The sequence below is a fragment of the Ammospiza nelsoni genome, chromosome 9 (genome assembly GCF_027579445.1).
Source record: "Ammospiza nelsoni isolate bAmmNel1 chromosome 9, bAmmNel1.pri, whole genome shotgun sequence".
Taxonomy (NCBI): Eukaryota; Metazoa; Chordata; class Aves; order Passeriformes; family Passerellidae; genus Ammospiza; species Ammospiza nelsoni.
The window spans coordinates 26,002,169-26,021,257 of NC_080641.1; the positions used below are offsets into that span (position 1 = coordinate 26,002,169).

The 19,089-nt window shown below is 39.2% G+C and overlaps 1 protein-coding gene across 8 annotated transcripts in view; it reads left to right on the forward strand.

Moving 5' to 3' along the window:
- Positions 1-19,089, forward strand: part of ST3GAL3 (ST3 beta-galactoside alpha-2,3-sialyltransferase 3) — a 173,406-nt gene that overhangs the window by 61,219 nt on the left and 93,098 nt on the right. For all 8 annotated transcript variants that reach the window (XM_059478026.1, XM_059478028.1, XM_059478030.1 and 5 more), the window contains one exon: positions 6,335-6,427. In XM_059478026.1, coding sequence (XP_059334009.1) covers positions 6,335-6,427 — 93 coding nt within the window. The remainder of the gene's footprint in view (positions 1-6,334; positions 6,428-19,089) is intronic.

The following is a 19,089-nucleotide window of genomic DNA, read 5'->3' on the forward strand; positions in this document are numbered from 1 at the left end:
TCATTAAGTTATATGGTTTTTGTCCAAAGATTAGTAAATAATCAGAAACTCGGGGAGCAGTCATCTTCATTTCTTTGTCTTTCTTTGGTAAAACAACTGCCTTCTGAGGAATTAAAATTTCTGGAGTTCATGCTTTTTGTTTAGTCTAATAATTGGTATTCTAGCCAGCTGTTTTTTCCTTTCCATGTTTCTTTAAAAACACAAACAAGCCTGAAATGGACTGTTTTCTTTGGTCCTCATCTGTGTCTATTTGAACACAATTCTGCTTTTTCCCTGGACTACTAGTCTTGATGGTAAGATGTAACCAAAACAGATTTTTTTTTTTTTTTTAAGGGCAAGTTTACAGAAACCAAAGGAGATTGGGAGATCAGGGATATTACTCAGTCTTGGAAGAGTATGCAGCATGAGGTCACATACAAAATGTGCCATGGAGTTTGGTTGCATTTCTTATCTTCATCCTTTAAATCTGTTTTTCGTTAGTGTCAGGATTTTGTTTCTTTATTTACTTACTTAAACAAATAAAAACTGTCTACCTTGAAAGCTTTTAATTCTTTTTTCCACAAGAATCCCAACACTTTTTCAGGTGTTGATAAAAGGTTGTTACTTGAGAAGCTCCAGGCAGGGTTCTTAGTCCTTGGAACTATAAGGGATGGTACAATGAGATATTCCTTTCTGATAGAAAAATCACTTACAGCTGTATTTCTTAAGATGTTTATGTATTTAGCATGGCTGAGACTAATCTGAAATTATTTCTTCTGCCTAGTGGTCTAATTTTTACTATTGCAAAGACCAGGAATGGAATTTAGTAAGGAAGTAGGATCCTCATGACTTTTTTGTGGGTGGAAGCCCTTTCAGTGTGTTGGTGCAAAGATGGCATTTCAGAGGGTGAGTGGCATTTCAGTGTCACTGCTCTGAGCTGTCCCTGCCCCTCCGCCTGCCCTGCACTTCCCAAGGGCAGAACTGGCTTCATGTCACCTCTTCCTTCAGGGATGTGAAGGTAGGTCGTGGGTTTTGGTGAAATGTCTTCAAAACTTTGTTTTCCTGGGCCAGTTTAATGTAACCTAATCTTCTTCAGCTGCTGTTCTTGAGTAGTCCAAATAAATAAATAGAACTATGTGTTGATTATCCTTGTAAATTAATTTTGTGAGAAGCCACAGCTCTTGATAGAGAAGCAGAATTAGCCATTCATCGTGTCATTTTAGAAACAGGGATTTGGATCATCTTTCCTTGTATTTGGCCCTACAACCTCCCTGAGGAATTTGCTTACATACTGGAGTAACATTTAAAATATTTACATTTATTTTGCTGGCTATAGGGCAGTAGATGCAGTTCCCATCTCTTTCAATGTAAGCATTTTGATTTTCCTCTTCTATCTACTCATTCCTTTCATTTGTTTACTTTTTCCTCAGCTGGAAAATAGCAAATATCAAATGATCAGGCTGTGTAATGCTTTGAACCCAAGTTTGCAAACTTGTAAGAACTGTAATTGGAGCTTCTTAAAATTCTGGTTCAGTGTTTCCCAAGCCATACAGGTGAATGTGGATCTCCAGCCATGTACCCAGGGGAGGGTTTTGTGGTGGTGTCTTCACTCAAAGAGATTCCACAGAGTGACATGATGCTCACAACTCTACTTATGAAGGCAGAGGTGGAGATGCAATTTTCAGTGCCCTGGTGTATGGGATTGACTACCCTGGAGGTGAATGTAAATGACTTCTCTTCCTCAGGCTGAGTGGCAGTAACTGAGGGAAACTGAACTGAAAGTTTTGTTCCAGGAGTGTACAAACTTGTCCTTTGGCCAACACTGAGCAGTGACTGGATATGGTAGATACATCTGAACCAGGGAGTCCTACCTAAATTAAAATGCTCTGAATCTTACAGGTTATAGCTATGGGGTCTCAGTCTCATTAGCTGCTTTGATTTGGTGATGTGCCAAATTATATACTAATATTTCATTATTGTTCCATAATACCTCGCTCTGTTTTATATGCCTTCATTTCATATTCTCATTCCATCTCCTATTCATTCTTCATGTATCATGACAAAAGCTTTGTAGAGCTGCTGTGTAGGCATAAGACTCAGGTTATTTTGAACCAAAGAGAAAGAAACCCCAAGGAGAAGGATCAGCCTAGAGAGCACATTGCCAAGGACTCCTTTTCCTTGCTTGAGAAATGTGTCAGTTCATATATTGTGTGTGCAAGAGTAACAGGAAGAGACATCAGTCCTCAAATAAGATGATCTCAAGTAGATGAAGTTTTTTTGATTTTTACAAGCTGCAGTTTAAATTCCATGTGAAAGGCAAAGCAACAAAATCTGTCTCTTCAAGTAGATTTTGTAATATTCAATTACATGAGCTTAGTTGTGGCCATTTTTTTAGTAATCTAAACACTGAGTTGTATTACTAATTTCTTTTTTTAAAAGGATTTAGATTCCAGTCTATGAGGATGACATGCTGTCCCTGATCAGGACATGATGAAGGAATTAACCATGGTGACGTTTTCATATTTGAGATTAAAAGGAGACACACATCTGCCAAATGCAAGCAGAAGGAAAAATCTTGTTACTTTTTCTAAATCCTCTGAAAGCAGCTGGATTTTTAACTTATCCAAATTGTGAAATTTTGTTGAGATTGATGTCCACATAACAGTGTAGAGAAGCACAGAATATCATAAGAATTCAGGATGTGTGCTGGTCTCATAAGAGAAAAGTTAGAAAAAAAAGCAAGAGTGCATTTTCTCTTCAGTGGAATAAGCCAATTACTTCCCTTCAACTTCACCCTCATGCAGGCACTTGTTTAAAAACAGCAGATGTTTACAGTTACTGACTGTGACTTGTTTTTCTCATTTATTCTGGAAAAATTTTTTACTTTACTGGGTTTTTCCTGCACAAAATCTGAGCAAAATTTAAAGGGTCCACAGTGTCATCTAATTACATTATTTCTGGTGTCTCCACTAGCTCTTTAGCTACCTCAGCCCAGTGTGAACATGAGCATTGAGAGCTGGAATAATGTATCTGGACCTGGAAGATGTAGGGGAGATTGGAACCCTTCTGTCATAAGTGTCACTATGCTTCTGGCTGGCTGGCTTATCAGGATGGCCTTGGAGTCCAGGCTCAGTAATGGGGCTAGTGAGATGAAGTTATTACTAGCTTCTAAAGCACTAAGAAAGTAAAAGTGTTTGGTTTTCCCATTTGGAAATTAAAGCATTGTCAAAGAGGCACCAAAATATGCAGGAGTGTAGTAGAGACATTGTCATCAAATACAGAGGAGATGTTCATTTGTAGACTTGAGTTCTGTGCAGTTCTTTTATTACAGAACCACATAGCTACAAACACAGTGTGATTTTTCAAAGTTGGATTTGTTTGAAAGATGTGTAGTACTCTATGGGATGCTTCATGCAGGATGTTTTACACCCTGATTTGTGGAACACTGATCTCTGCAAGATTTGTGGATCTTGCAGGGAAAAATACCAGCAAAGCAAATGTGTGTATTTAAAATGAAGTCAGCTTGGATAGCTTCATCTGGTAGCAGAATGATAAACAGCAAAGCTGCCCCCAGCCCTATTCTGAATTTGCTCTGGGTTACACCTACTAGGAGCTTATAATTACGAGCATGTTGGCAGTGACAGTATGCAGTGCCTATTTCAAAGAGATTGAACAAATAAAACATGTGCCTAAATGGATTTAAAATGTAGAGTGCCCCTTTCTAGTTTTCTGTAGCTTGGTGACTCAAAATGCGGCACCAAGAAAGGAGATGAGCAAATGTTGAATGATATGAGATGGCAGCTATGGTTGGCTTAGAGAACTGTTCTGCCTCTGGCACTTTGGATCATGAACTTCATCACATCCAAGAAGTGTTAACAGCTTGGCCTGGGGGCTTTAGCAGCTCTGGGAGTCTTTGTGGGTTTGTACTGACAGCTCTCCTCCATCAGTATGCAGCGATTGGCATGCGGGGGGCTCACATGCAGGAGGGTCCCAGCCTGCTATTCTTGTGCAGAAACACCATGATGGGCATCTGAGTGACGTTTTAATTTGATAATGAAAGCACCATTAAATCAGAAAAGAGAAAAATGCCTGTGTTTGTGGCTCAAGATATTTTGTGTGACCACTGAGGTCATTTGAGACAGGCCTGCTGTTGAAATAGTTATACAAGTTTGCCAGCAATGACTCACTGCTGTGGTGGCTGCAGATAAATTCAGTTACTTTCTACTTGTTTTTGGAGGTTTTGGTATTAGGGGTTTCTGTACTTTGCCTAAAGATTAAAATTCTAGCAATTTTAGATTTGGTTGAAAAAAGTTAAAATTTCCCACATTTCTTCATATCTGAAATGCTTCAACAAGCTGTGATCAATACATCCTGCTGTCCCTTTTGTCTGTGTCAGAAGGGGATAGAATATACCTTAGCATCATTAAAACCTTTTGTTTTGTCAGTCCTTCATGTACCTATTTATAAAGAGATCCTGACTGGCATAAGAATGCAAATAATTTTGGATACTCATTTCTCAGATGTTTTCTCATCTCTCTCATTTAAAGAAATGTATTATGATATCCCATCCTCACCTATGGAAACCAAACTCACGGATTTGGGTTGTGCTAGATGATGTTACACCTCTCTTTCTCTCCATGTCTATATCATATATTTAGAGATATCTATACTTTATTGTAAGTAATTGGCAGTGTAAATGGCTAAATGTATTGTTCTTCCATCCTACAGATGAGGAATTTTGGTGGTAAAATACGGCATATTTGGACCATAACCATGCAGGATATCTGTGGCAGAATTAAATAGGATCTGTGTTCTTAAGCTTTTTATGGTGCTTTTTAGCTTAAAAGATCTTACAAAATTAAATACTTACAATGACTATTGATCTTCTCTTGGTTCTTCTCCCTTCCAGCTGCTGAAGGTTTAGATTTTTATTCAGCAGAAATAGATTTTATTCTTTAAGAGCCACAGAGTTCTGTATGTATGTATATATGCAGAATTGCAGGGGTTCTGTATACAGAGAGACCATTCCCCTATGGTTTAGGAGCTATATAAGGTTTTGTACTCTGTGCAGCTAATTGTAAAATTAATTGTCCATCTATTGTCCATCCATTTGGAAGGGGCTACTGGCCTCTTAAGAGGTAATACAAGACCAATATAAGAAAAATAGTTACTACCAGTTCAGCATGGAGTTATTGTCCTTCCTATATGTAATTTTGAAACTCTGAATCCACATTCATTGCAGGTAGTAGTAGTTTGCTGGTTAAGTGATAATGATGATGCCTGGGAAAGAACAATGATTGGGATAATAATGGGCTCTTTGGAACTGATTTTGTGGTTCTACTCTGTGGGGCTGCATTGTCATCTTCATTTGAGTGTTACTGTTGAACTGGAGGAAGAAACCTTTCATTACTTTCCTGTTGCTGATAATGATGCAGCAAGAACAGTGTTATTGATGTTATTGATGAGTCTTTGCAGCTTCCACTGAATGTTGAGCATGGAACTGTAAATGCTTTCTTGGTTGTTCTTTGAAGGAATATTAACAATCCTCATATTGTGACTGACACTAAGATATCTAATGTTACTTTGAAAGCACAAGTGAATTAATGACCCTTGTAATGCTTTAATGAAATGGATGAACGTAAAAATTTTGCAGGTGATGAATAGGGGACACAAAATTAAAGGTTTTTTTTCACATAACTCAGTAGACCTATGGTAAATGCATGTGCTGGACTGAAATACCTTTAATTGAGTTGCTACTCTTGTTGCTGTACAGAAACTGAATGAAGAAACACCCATATATTCTAAATTTGGCCAAAGAGTCACTAGCCAAGCTGAATTAAGACACACCTCAACAAAGCAGCAGCAATGTCATCTGTTCCAAATCCTGAAATCACTCATCCCTTGATGATACCCCGCCAATACTGCTTGAAGCTTTGTTTCAAATTCCTGAAACTATCTTCAAGTAATCTTCTAAATAATACTTTTCTATAATTTTAACTTCGATCATAACTTAGAAAAATAGCCAAAGCAAAGTGCTGTTTATGTCTTTTTTCCTTTTGAAAGGTGTAAGTCTAAAATGATTATTGATATTTTTCTTCCATGAACTTTACCTTGCTAGCTATGAAAATCTTTCAGCAAAACTAGTGGTTTAGTGGTATTACAGATATCTTTACCTCTCTGCTTTGTTTGTTGTTCTTTTGTGATGCCATAGTGCAACAAATACATGATGGTCTGTGTTTGCAATTACTCCCTGTGGCTCTTTTCTGCAAAGCTGTGAGGAGAAAAATTACTTGGATGATTGCAAAAACTAGTTCATAGCCAGGAGAGTCCTGATTCTGTACTTGTTTTTTCACAGGCCTCCAGAACTAGCATCAAAGTATGCCAATTTCTCTGAGGGAATGTGCAAGCCAGGCTATGCATCAGCGCTCATGACTGTCATCTTCCCAAAGTAAGTAATCATTGTGGGAGTTTTTCCCCACTTCCCCCAACGACTTCTCATCCTTCAAGGTGGGTGATAGGCAGAGCTTGTCTTGAAAAGTGTCATTGCTCTCTCACTTCTTTGGTTCATGGAGAGACCAGTGCTGAAATTCTGGACAATTTGAGTGGTCAGTGGCAATGGCTAAGTTGACTTCAGTCTGATGAGGACTTTGCTCAAAGAGTAGAGACTCCTGGGTGTTGAGTGATGGAACAAATTATATTGTTAGTGCATGATACAAACGTGTGGTCAGGCTCACTGCTAGTACCAGGTGATGCAATGCTTGGGGAGCTTTGGTCATGATTAAGTTATCTGGAGTAAATAGTAAAGTGTGATGTTTTGTTGTGGTTGATTTTGGGTTTTTTGTTCTTGGGAGAACAGGGTAAAGCATCCCTCAGGTGCCTGGAGTTTATAGAATTGCTGAGAGACAGTTCAGGAGATAGATTGGCAGGAACATTAATCTGTTGAGGCTCAAGCATTTCAGTTTGGTGCATTGAATGGAAAATTTGACCAAACAGTTTGACCACTGTACCAGCTTCTTGTTCACGTGGAAGAGATGCTTTAGTGCAATGATCTCTTTGGCAAAAGAGATTGTGGACTTCTTAACATAACTGGCACTTTTCCAAAAGAGATATTTTATTTCTTTTGAGGAGGGAATTTCCATGACCTGTGCATCTAAAGGTTAGGGTGAGTGATCATGGCCTTCCATCCAAGCCTGAAACTGGTGGTATCTTCTGCCTTTGTTTTTGTTGACAAGCACAGTGACTGGAAGCTTTTTTAAAATAAAAAAATACATCTGACATTGCCTTGTAACCAGTAGATACTAGAGACATGCCTTAAAAACAAAACAAAACACTGAAGTTCTCCATCACCAGTGTAAACCAATTATCAGTATTATCTTCTGTGAGAATTTTGGAACTCTGGGTAGAGTATAAATACTAGAACTGAAAGTGAGTGCTTTTAAATCTGTATTTGTGTACATGCTAAATGTAAATAGTAGAGAGTAGAATGAACTCATTATTACAAAACTATTAATCTTATTTTAATTTTTAGAATACTTTGGCTTTAAGAAGGAGCTGTTTAGCCTCCTAGAATCTGAAGTGATATTTAGTCTCTCCCTCAGCAGCTGCTAGCATATCTCTGTTCAGTCACCTCCCAGTAGCTGCCTGCATTGAACTAATTCCTTGCAAAGAGGTACAAATGTGTCTCTAGTCAAAGGAAATGTTCATACATTGAAAAATTGTATTGACAGTTTTAAAGACAGCATGGACCTTAAAACTTGACTAATGTTGCCTTTTTTTCCTGTGATGTGTTTGATTTCTTTACAAATTAAATTCAGTGTTGGACATTTAATTATTTTACCCAGTTCTGCTGTAAGGATGACTGACCAGTAGTTCTGAAAGAAAAATCAAGCTGCACTTAAAATTCCTTCTCCTCTGCAACTTTCCTTGTACTCAGAGAACTATGAAAGTTAATATTACCAAGCCAGGTATTCAATATATTTAGAACTCTTAAAGCCAAATTATCATGCCTGTTCATTTAAAGATTGGAACTGCATGATTTGTTTTATTCTAGCTTCTGTTTTCAGTTGATTGTGTCATTAGGAAACCATCATCTCTACAACTGACGTTTTTTAGGCGCGGTCTTTGTGGTAAAATGTGTGTTTTTGTTGGGTGTTTTTAATATTTGGATAAAGTTGGTTTGGCTGTTTTCAAGCATGAATGAAATGAATAAATGTTTTCCCATTTTAAGGTTCCTGACTTTTTAGTGCAATTTTAAATGTGAATGGGCAAAATATGGTGGAAATAGTTGAAATAGAATAAATGTTTCTCAGAGGATGTAGCTGTTCTTGATGCTTTTTTACTGGTAAAAATGAGAATTCAGACTTTAGCAAGCATAATCAAGTGCTGGATGGATTAAAGAGCAATGGCCTGAGAAATACCAAAATGTGGTTGATGGTAAAGAAAGACTAAGTATTTGTTTGTTTGTTTGTTTTCTTTAATGAGGTCCTCAGTTGATCAGTTCTCATTCTAGCAATGCTTTATCCCTTCATCAATAATCCTATCTGGAAAAAATCCTAGGTTGTGAGTACTAAATAAAGGGTCAGTTATTTCTAAAGAGCAATCTGGATTGCCTGATTTAAATGGCCACAGTCCAACAAAATATATGTTAATATATCCAACATGAAATAAAACATCTGGGAGGACCAAATACAAATTTTACCTTCAAGATAGAAAAAAAATCCTCTATCTTGGAAACAGGCAGAGAAATCTTCATGTCATCTTAACAAAATACCATTTCTTAAGTGCTATTTCATATGTGCACAAAAAAAGTTGAGAATTTTGTGTGGAACATTGACTTAAAATTAAAATACAAAACCTCACAATCCAAGATTTCTAGACTACTGTGTCCAGTTTCAATGGTAAAGTGTGAGAAGGGAGAGGAAATAAGAGATGGAAGAAAAGCCACAAAAATGAACAACGACTTGCTTAAACAGTAAAATAAACAAGACTCCTAGAAATAAGTAATCTTTCTGAAGTCGAAGTTGTATCCAAATGAGGAGAATAGGAAAGAGCATTAACTTTGGCAAGTTAAATATAAACCATAATGAGGTAGAGCAAAAAAAATGTTGAGGAACAACTTTGTAGAGACTTTAAAAAAATAATAAAGCTTTTTGTCTAACTGTCAAAGGCAGAGAGCCTGTCAGAGATCCCGATGAGCTGATAGAGGTTCCTAATATTACATGTGAGCTGAGGGAAGGTAAAGCTGGTGCAGAGAAGTTATTTGCATTGCTATTCACTGCAGAACAGTTCCCATGTGGACCCTTCATTTCCAGGGGACAGGCTGGGGGAATGTGACAGAAGCTTGACGTTTTGGAGTGAATTCCAGCACAAAGAATTGCTAGGAAAAGTTCTCACTTTGTGAGGAGCTCGATGTTGATGTTGCCGAGTTACACACGGTTGTGTGTAATCATTGCTTAAATTGGCCTTAGAATGGAGGAATGAAAAGCAGTAAACGTGCTGGGCTTTTCAAGAAGGGTCTGGGGGGTTCTTTGGGAAAGTGGAAGCTAAGAGCAAGCCTGGTTTCTGTATCAGGCTCCTCTTAGAACCTAAAATTAAAGAATAGCATTAGTGTTTGTTCACAGATAGAGAGGAGACAAGTTGGCTTTTGCAGCAGGAGCTTCTGCCCTGTAAATCTGCTTGTTGTGTTTCAATGACTGGATCAGCATTTGATAAAGGTGATTCAACTAATACAATTCATCTGGATTTCTTTTAAAAACCCATAATACACGCATAAAAAAAAAACCCCAAGCAAACAAACCCATGCCCAAAAAACCAAAACCAACCAAATATTTGCTGTTTGAAAGATTTTTTGGCAAGTTAAACTGGTGTAACACTGTACTGATTAGATAGTGACTAGGTAAATAGTGCAAACTGTACGGAAAAGATAAGAAGATTGGACAGTACAGGGATGTTACTCCTGGAGTCTTCTGGAAGAAAGTGTGCTGGGATCTCTGGTGTTCTAAGTGCTCATAAACTACCTGGAATGGAGGATGAATAATGAAGCACTAACACATTTTTCCAGGTGGTAAGACCAAAAGCTGACTGTGAGAAATGTCAGAGGGATCTCACAGTGGTAACTGGTGGGGCAAGAAAATGGCAGCCCAAATGCAGTTCTGATAAAATGGTGTTTGTTTGTGGAGAAGACTGATCTGATAGTTTGAGGTGTGTGGTGGACTTAGTTGTGCCTTAGTTATACTCTGTGAATCAGAGCAAGCAGAGTGTGTTCACAAGCCTGTATAACATAGTGAGTGATGTGGTTTGACAAGTTTTAGAGATATTAAATGCAAATATTGTGCTCCGGGTTTAAAATGAATAAAAGTAAGTGCTATTTCATGTTATTTCCAGTTAAATTTTTCTGCAAATGGCTCCGTAGTGAACAAAAGATTTTTAAAAAATAAAATATACTTTAAAGCGTATTTTATATACCAAAAGTACGGAACTCTCTAAGTTACATCCTAAATGGATGTTGACGGCAGCATGTGGCTTGATGTAGTCCCTCTTTCTTAGGCGCTTTTTACTGGAGTGTTGTCCCATGGACTCAGACATCAGGTGTTGGACAAAATGGATGGCTGGTCTAATCCCTTGTGCCCATGCCTTTATTTTCTGGGTTTTTTAATGATAGCAGAGTGACATAGCTTCAGAAAAACATGCTGTAATCTGAGTCACGACAGTGGCTCCACACCAGGAGAAGTGGGTGCATGATCCCAGAACTGCATCTCAGTGTAAGGTCTGGCCAGCTGGGCTGCTGCTCACTGTAAATGAAGGAGCTATCTACTTTCTCACTTTCCAGGACAATAAGATTCTGCCTCTTGCAAATCTCTCAACAGCAGATAATGACTCAAAGTGCCTGAAGTGAAGTTACTGGTTTCAGAATGATACAAAGGAAATGGCAAGTGTGTTTGGTAGAATGGCATCAGTTGGTCGGTGAATTAGACTACTATGTTCAATGAATTACACTATTTTAGTTGGTCTGAGGTCACCTACGAGTCTGGAGTTAATGCTTTGACCTTTTTGTAGAAGGCACTAACTTGTATTTGCAGTGGTAACCCTGCAGTCTCCTGCGTGTCTGGCCTTGCTGTGGAAACGATGCTGCCTGTGTACAGCTCTTTCTATGCCCTATTCTTTATCAAATGAGAAAAGAGATCTCTGCCCACAGTTTGTGGCTGACATGCCAGCCTGGGACAGTTCAGCTACTCAATACTCAGCTGCAATTTTCCAACCACAAGCTCTTGTAATTTGGCAGCTAATACTAAAAATTAGAGGAGGCGGTAAATAGAGAGGGAATGTCTGCAGCCTGCAGACTTGTGTATCTGTGTGTGGTAGGGTAACATGGCAAAGAATTATTTAAAGAGTATCTGAAAGTATTTCAGAGTAAGGGAGAAAGGAGAAGTTCAATACACAACAAATCTGTTGGTGTTGTGACCAAAATAGTGAATTTATGATTTGTGGTTCAGATACATAAGACTGTTTTTGCACCAAGGATAAGATTGTAAGCATTTTCTAGTCAACTGGTGCTAAGAAATAGCCTTATATGAATCACAAACCTTTTAAAGTCACTTCAGATATAAAATCAGTCTGATTTGTTTGATTATTCTGGTTTGAACTTCTATTGATTAGCAATTGGTATTTTCTTTACAGTCATATTTTTCCCCCTCTTATTTTTCAATACTGTAGCATGCTCATCACTCAGACAATAAACAGCTCTCCTGTAAAGTTTTCTGGGTTTATATTTTCATGCTGAATTGCTTCTTTGTACATAAAGTTCAAAAATTTTAAAGCTTTCATATCAGCAGAGAGTGCATGACACGGATTTATGCCAGCCACAGAAATTTCAGTGGCTTTCTCTGAAGTCATTCTTCTGTGGGTTTTTTTTCTGATGTTTAGTTTCCTCTTGATTTTGTAGGTCACAGACTCCTGTGCCTTTCCCTACTTCCACAGGCTGGGGGAGTATAGATAGGGCAGCACCAGAAGTCCTTTCTTTAGCATGTAGACTCCTGTCTCCTTCACATCAGAGTCTGGTAAAATTTCTTTGCTGTTTCTTTCCTACAAATACGGTTTTGCAGTTTTTATGCTTTAGGGAAAAAAACCCCATTTTTATATGCAAATGGGGGATAGGGACTTTGGGTGGAAATGGAGCTTCAGCAAGGGCTTTAGTAGGAGTCAGGATAATTTAAAAATGTGGTCCCCTGATCCTAAGTATTTCCACATTCATTTCCATATCTCCTTTCAGGAAGCTGTGCTTCTTATAATAGGCACACAATAGCATCTGTCCATCCCACACATTTCTGCTTTGTTGTTTAGATATTCAGAAAAAAAATATTCCAGAAAGAGAATTTTTTAACCCTCTGCTTGGAATTGACTTTCTGCATGTCTGACTGTCTCCATGCCTCATGAATTACTGCCATACCCAGCATGGGTTTGTACTGAAGTGACAGGACACGAGCTCAGTGCTTAGGGGCTGTCAGTGCAGGTGATGGCTGCTTCCTCTGTGGTTAACTATTTAGGGAGAGCAGAGGAAGGCGAAGGATGGCAGCTTCATGTGGCTCCTGAGAGCTCCTGAAGAAATAGGCTGGATAATTAATGTGCCACTGAGGATTGCTACAGAGATTCAAAACTGTTGCCTGACTGTAGTGTGGGGCATCTGCTGCATAGCTTGGGGTCTTCTCAGTTGCAGTGGACAGTATCTCTTAATATTTTACAATATATAAAATTGTGTGTGTGTGTATGTATATATATATATATATATATATATATATATATATATGCGCTGAATTAGTTATTGTAGTTATTGATAGTAGGGTTTTTTTTATTTCTAAGTTTAAATATAATGTGCATCTCATTTTGAAATACACTGAGCTGGTTCATTTTGTTAATGTGAGCTGTGAAAGCAGCTCATTTTCAACGAAGAGTACACACATCTCAAGACTTCCACTGAAGTCAGGATCCCTGTGTCTCAGACACTGCTGTGAGAGTTTTCTGCTTTCCTTCAAAACAGGATTGATGCTGTTCTGGGAATGGGGAGTACTCTAATCCCTGTCCCTTCTTTAAACCTCTTGTTCTGTGCCTGTACATTCATTTAGGAATAGTGTGTGATGGTGACAGTGATGGTTTCAGAGCTCACTGTTACATTTGGAGTCCCAGTAATGCTGTAATCACAGCTCTGGAAGGAACTTCCTAGGTGCCAGTGCCCAAAAGGGTGTTTGGGGAAGCTGATCTGCTGACCTGGAATCTTCATCACACCTCCCACCTGTCACCACATCAAAGACTAAGAAAATATAATTGTTGCATTATTGAGGTTTGAATTTGAAGGGACAAGTTCATGCAGGTGTACTTTCTGATAGGCAGCACTGAACATCATCCATTTCCTTAATTTTCTTGGTTAACTGTGGCTAAAGAGTTCAAGACTCACAGGAGGGGAAAGGAAGGGTGAAAGAGAAGTTGTTGGTGCCCTGGTCACTTGAGCTGTCAGGGTTTTCCATTTGTCCAAGCTCCAGGCTGTTAAAAGCCTGCCTGTGCCATGCCAGGGGATTGAAGCCTGCTGCTGCTCACCCTTACCTCCTGTCACCTCCTTGTTCTGTGTTTTGTAAATCCCAGGCTAAACAAACATGCAAGCCAAAACACACACCCTCTCAAATCACTTCTGGTGTCTGGGTAGCACCTCCCCACGCAGAGCTCTGTGGCTTTTCCAGCAACACATCTTCCCATGCAGTCAGCTGCTGTTCCACTGCCACTGCTGGCAAAGGCAATATTTTGCACTTTCCTACCTTTCTTTCCTTGTGAATTTTATGAAGTAGTGCCTTTTTTTTCCTTTATATGTTGGTTTTGGAAAAACTTCCTCAGCTTTTTCACCTCTGCAGTTAGTGTGTCAGATATTATATATAATTTGAAAGCAGTTATTAAGAGGGTGATTTAAAAAAGTATGTATTAGTGTTGATTTTGAGTGACAATTGGGTTCAGAGTATACAACAGGTGAAATTCCCATGTTTGTTTTATTGTCATGGACTTGTTTGAGATATTTAAATCTCTCATACTTCGGCCTAAAGGTGACAGGTATGTTATCTCACTAAATATTTTTGCAGAGGCTGGCTCTAGTGAATATACAGCACAGTCTGCTAAGAGATGTTTGCTTTCAATGTTCAAACTAGGATTGTTGTCTGAGTCTTGGTGCTATTTATAGCTGGGTCAATTGGATTGCCCTTTATAACACCCTGACTGCTTCAGTCCCTTGAACCTGCCTTGTCTGTAGGAGGAAGCTGGAATTAAGGAGCAGCATTTGTTAACTCATGTCCAGAGTGTTGCAAACCTCTGGTACTGAAGTGGTGGTAGCTAAAGCTTTCTTTAAAGTGTGGTCATTTAACTTAATTTCTCTGCAGCTGATTCCCTTCATTCATTTTTTATTGTAGAGAACAGTGCTTGGGAACGTAATTCCAGAGAGGAGCAGATGAATCCTGACTCATAACTTCACTGCTAGCTCTGAAATTCATGCACTGATTGACCAGCTGGAGCTCAAAACACTTTGTACTTTAAAACAAAATTCAATGGCAGCCGCTCATTGCCTCACTGCTGGTGATGTGCATGCTGCTGCAGTCAGGTTGAAGTAGACATGGCATAATGTAAGAGTAGATGTAAAAAAATAGAGGAAGAAAAGGAAAAGCCTCTGGTTTTGTTTCTGCATCCCTAAGGAGTTCATGCTGCTCCATCACCTGAGTGAGCAGAGCTGCCTGTGCACAGTGCAATGAACTAGGTAAGTAAAGTAATCCTTAGAGCTGAACATGAGTTTTCCCTCCCCCATCACCTACTCATTTAGTGCAAGTTTATTTTAAATCCAGACAATCCAGACCAGTTCACTGATTCAGTTTATGGAGTTTCCATGTCATTATACAAACCCTGCCAAGGATGCAGCCTGAGAATTGAAGAGCTGAGGTGATGGCACTGCAAAAGCTCTGGGCACCAGGACAGGGGTGTGGGGAGCTGATGCTCAGGAGACAGAAGTATGGTTTCACCTTCAGTTCATGTAGGTTGTTCTTTCTATCCCATGTTGAATTTTTAATTTTTAACCAAATGTGTATAGTTATACATGCAATTCCCACGTGCTGATCATGACAGTAGATGCTGTATCAGAGCCACTTTTGGTGCTAAAATTTTTCATGTTTGACCTCTCTCAAGAGTTTAAAATGAAGTATGTGAATCCATGTGATGTGCAGGCTTTGTGACTGAAAAGTAAGTCTTCAGAGTCTTTTTCGTGACTTTGGAACTAAGTGAGACTATAAAATGAAAGTGGAACATGGACACAGGGACTTTACTGAGTATGTGCCTTTCTGGTTTCAAAAAGGATGCAGAGCATATGTGTTCTTTCTTTAATATGAGTACCCTGCATCATATGTTAGAGTGGGAACAGGACAGGTTTGGTTGTTTTGAGGGTGGCTTTTTTTTTTTTTTTGCTTGTTGTTGTTTTGAGGAATACTGAAGTTATTTTAAATTGCGGACTGTTAACAAAAAAAAAAAGGAAGGAGAGCTTTGAAATGTACAAATAAATAACCATATTTGCGTGAGCATGAAAGATTGTAATAGAAGCAATAAACTTAATTTGTGCTACCAAATGAGCATATTTTATTGTGCGTGGGTGTTTGGGCTCTGTTGCTGTGGCCCATCTGCTCTTAAAGCTATACCAGCAAGAATGTTTGACCTCCAGGAAAATCTTGAAAATCTTGCAGGAAAGATTGCTTGAGGTTCTAAATCCATCTGAATGAAGGAAAATATCAATGAGCATGGAATGCAAGATATGAAAAATATCAGTGAGCTTGAAGGTTAAGCTGTAATATCACTGTGGTTTTGATATACAAGCCTTACCTTCTTTTCTCTTCCTCACATTCCCATAAGAAATTATTTTTATCTTTTTTGATTAAAACTCTGACTTTGCCTTTCTGAAAATTCATATTTATTGGTTCAGGCCACCATCTCCCCAGAGCCCCAACAAGTTCCTTGGTATCTTTGAGACTCTGTATGTCACTGATGATTTCCTCTTGCTGTAGAAAAGTGTGCAGGTTCCCTCAAAGTTTTCTGAATTGTATTCCAGAGTGGATAATTGTTCCTACTGAACTCCCTACTGGTGGCTTTCATCACATTTCCTATCTTTGGGTAGATTTCAAGTCAAATTATTTTCCTCTTCTATCTTTCCCTCTCCTCTATTACTGCTCACTTTGTTCTATTATTGAAACATTTCAGGAGTGTCAGTGCATGCAAATGCTGTCACTGAGCCAGTGTACTTTGGCTAAGAATATGGATGAAAAGGCAGCCTGATAATTTATGCAAGATTATTAGACCAAATTAGAAACAGTCTGGGGAACCCTCCAACTCTACATTAGGCAAAGGAAGGTAAAAACTGCAAAGATTATAAATTCTCTTTGTAACAATTTGAAAAGTCACTTGAGAACATTGTTCAGATAATGTTGTAGAAACTCTGGCTCCACCACAGAGAGAACAGCAAAAGCTCCTTTGGCAACTATTTTCTTGCTACCTTTACCACAATTCTGAGCTGAGTCCCCAAATGAATTGCTAAATACTATCAAAGCAGTGCTGTAACTGTTGCAGTAGTGCCAGGGATCACAACAACTTGGTGAAGTTTCTGTAGTTTCCCAAGTTTGCCCAACCCAACACACACGTAATGCTGGAAACCAGGGCAAGGGCATTGCCACACACTGCAGTGGGATAGCAGATTTCACTTGTATTGCACACTGTGGGTTCTTATTCTGCTTCTGTCTTGCTAAATTCTGGAGATTCATGCATTCAGTAAAAGTTGTTTCCTTTTTGTGTAATCTGCTTACATTTAAGAATGATCACATCGTTTTTCTCCTGAAGCTCTTTGAGTTACTTGCACAGGAACTTTCTTTGTGCAAGTCAGGGCTGTAGCTTACTCCAGCGTCCAGCCTGAAAACGAGAAAAACTGTGTCCAGCTTTCTTGAGAAACGTTTGATTTTGATTCCTCTGAAACTCATTACATATGCCATGCTAACTTGCTCTTCTTTCAAGCATAAATAACTGATGTAAACTTCAGGATTATGCAAGTTTCAAATAACATGCCTTGTACAGTTCTTGGAAAAGAGAAAAGAAGATTTGAGGTTTATATGGTTTCCCCTTTCTAAACTGATATTTGTGTCACACCAATTTTAGCATGTTTCTTATCTGTTTATTAGCTGTGCCAGCCTAGGTTCATGTTCACACTGGTGATATCAGTATGATAAAGAGATTGCTGAGAAGTTAGTTAATTTATCTTGGAACTAAACAGATCAAAATATGTGTGACATTCTGAGGGATCTTGGAACACCTGAAACCAGAAGAATATATAACTCTGCCAGTGCATAAAACCACAATGATTTTACTCCTAGATGAAAAGGTCTGTGCATCTGATTTACTTTGGGCTTGCCTCTGTTAGTAAGAGTCAGTCTCTGGTACTTTTAATGGAAGGTGATGCTCTGTTAGCCACCAGAAGTGTTTGTTTCTGGGCTTGGGGTTTTTTTTTTAAGCTGTTTGTGACCCAGTGAGTTTCCCTGTCCCTGGAGCCATCCCTGTGCTCCATGATGTGCTGTCCTGGGCTGGCCTCAGCACGAGCAAGTCCATAGGATGGCAGCTGTTGTGGTGGGAGAGTCTTGCCTCCAGTTTGGAAAGAAAACACCAGCTTTGAAGTGGCCTCAGGGATGTTCAAAGCCACACCAGCTGCTCCACCAGGCAGTGAATTAGGGATGAGTAGCGCAGCATCTATCTGTCCTGGGAGTTGTGTTTATGTTTTAACAAATGTAAATGTGTAACCTCATGCATGGATACAGTATACAGCTCCAGGCAGTCTTAGTGTAACCTGTGGCAAAGCAAGCGGCTTCTCAGAGGCAGTAGTGGCCAGCTTTTTTTGCTTTTGATTTGTTTCTTAAACAGTGTCTGTGGGGTTTAGGCATCTGCAGAGGAAGATGCTGGTCCCAAGAGTCTGATTAAACAGGCCAGCTCTCAGTCTGCTGTTGCTGACTTATTCCTGCTGTTCTGGGAACGTCTGAGAAAGGATGTCCAGAATTTGAAGGAGGCAAAATATGCTTACAGGTTCTGGGTTAAGGAAAGAAAACTAAAATAAAGGAAACCACAACATTTCTCTGGGTTTTTTCCCTTGTTGGGGATTTTTGTCAGTACATGTACCAGGCATTTCTTCTCCTTAAGGCAGATCTGATCTCCTGGGTAATAATAATTATTTATGGAACAACAGGATACCAAACAGTTTATAAACACTGGGCTTGTTTACTTTTGCTCTGTGACTGCTCATTTCACATAGGGGTTTCCTCATGTGTCAAGGGTGAAGAAACTTGTCTGAGTAGACACATCTGTAAAGAAGTAATTGGTCTTGCTCTGCCATAGTAGCCTGGTGGAAGATCTGTCCTGCTCAGCCAAAAATTCCATCTGTGCTCAGTAAGGAAGGTATTTTAGCAGGAAAGTGGTCATCATGTATTTTCTAAGAGAAAAGGAGGAACTGTTCTGCTTCATTCTTCCAGATCTGCCACCTGCTGCTTATGGGGGGTGTGGGTTTGAAATGCTGATCTCTGTCTCTTCTCTGGGAAGCAAATTGTTCATTCTTCAGTACTGCATTACTAGCATTTGGAATAGCTGGAGGACTCCTAAACCATGTCCAGACAGGAAATTTAAAAATCCAAGGCTAATAGTTTGGGTGGGTTTTTTCTCTTTATATTAACAGGACATTATGTCCAGTCTTTTGCCATCTCTTGTGGGTTGTTGGACAGAAAACATGGAGGGGAAACAGCACTTCATTCTGTGAAATTAGCTGCCAGACACCACACCCTCCCTGAGGATATGGGAATGATGATGGTTCCAGGCCATCCAGGAGAAAGAGGAGAGTAATCCTGTGAAACAAGCCATGTCTGAAGTTCTCTGAGCTACAGAATAATTCGTGTAGAAATGCAGAGCTGTGTGAGATGTGCAGTGCTGACTGATGCACCCTCTGTCTCCATCTAAATGGTGGCTGTGAGATGATGAACTGCTGAGATGTTTTGACAGATGCCAGTCAGAGGGATGCTTTTG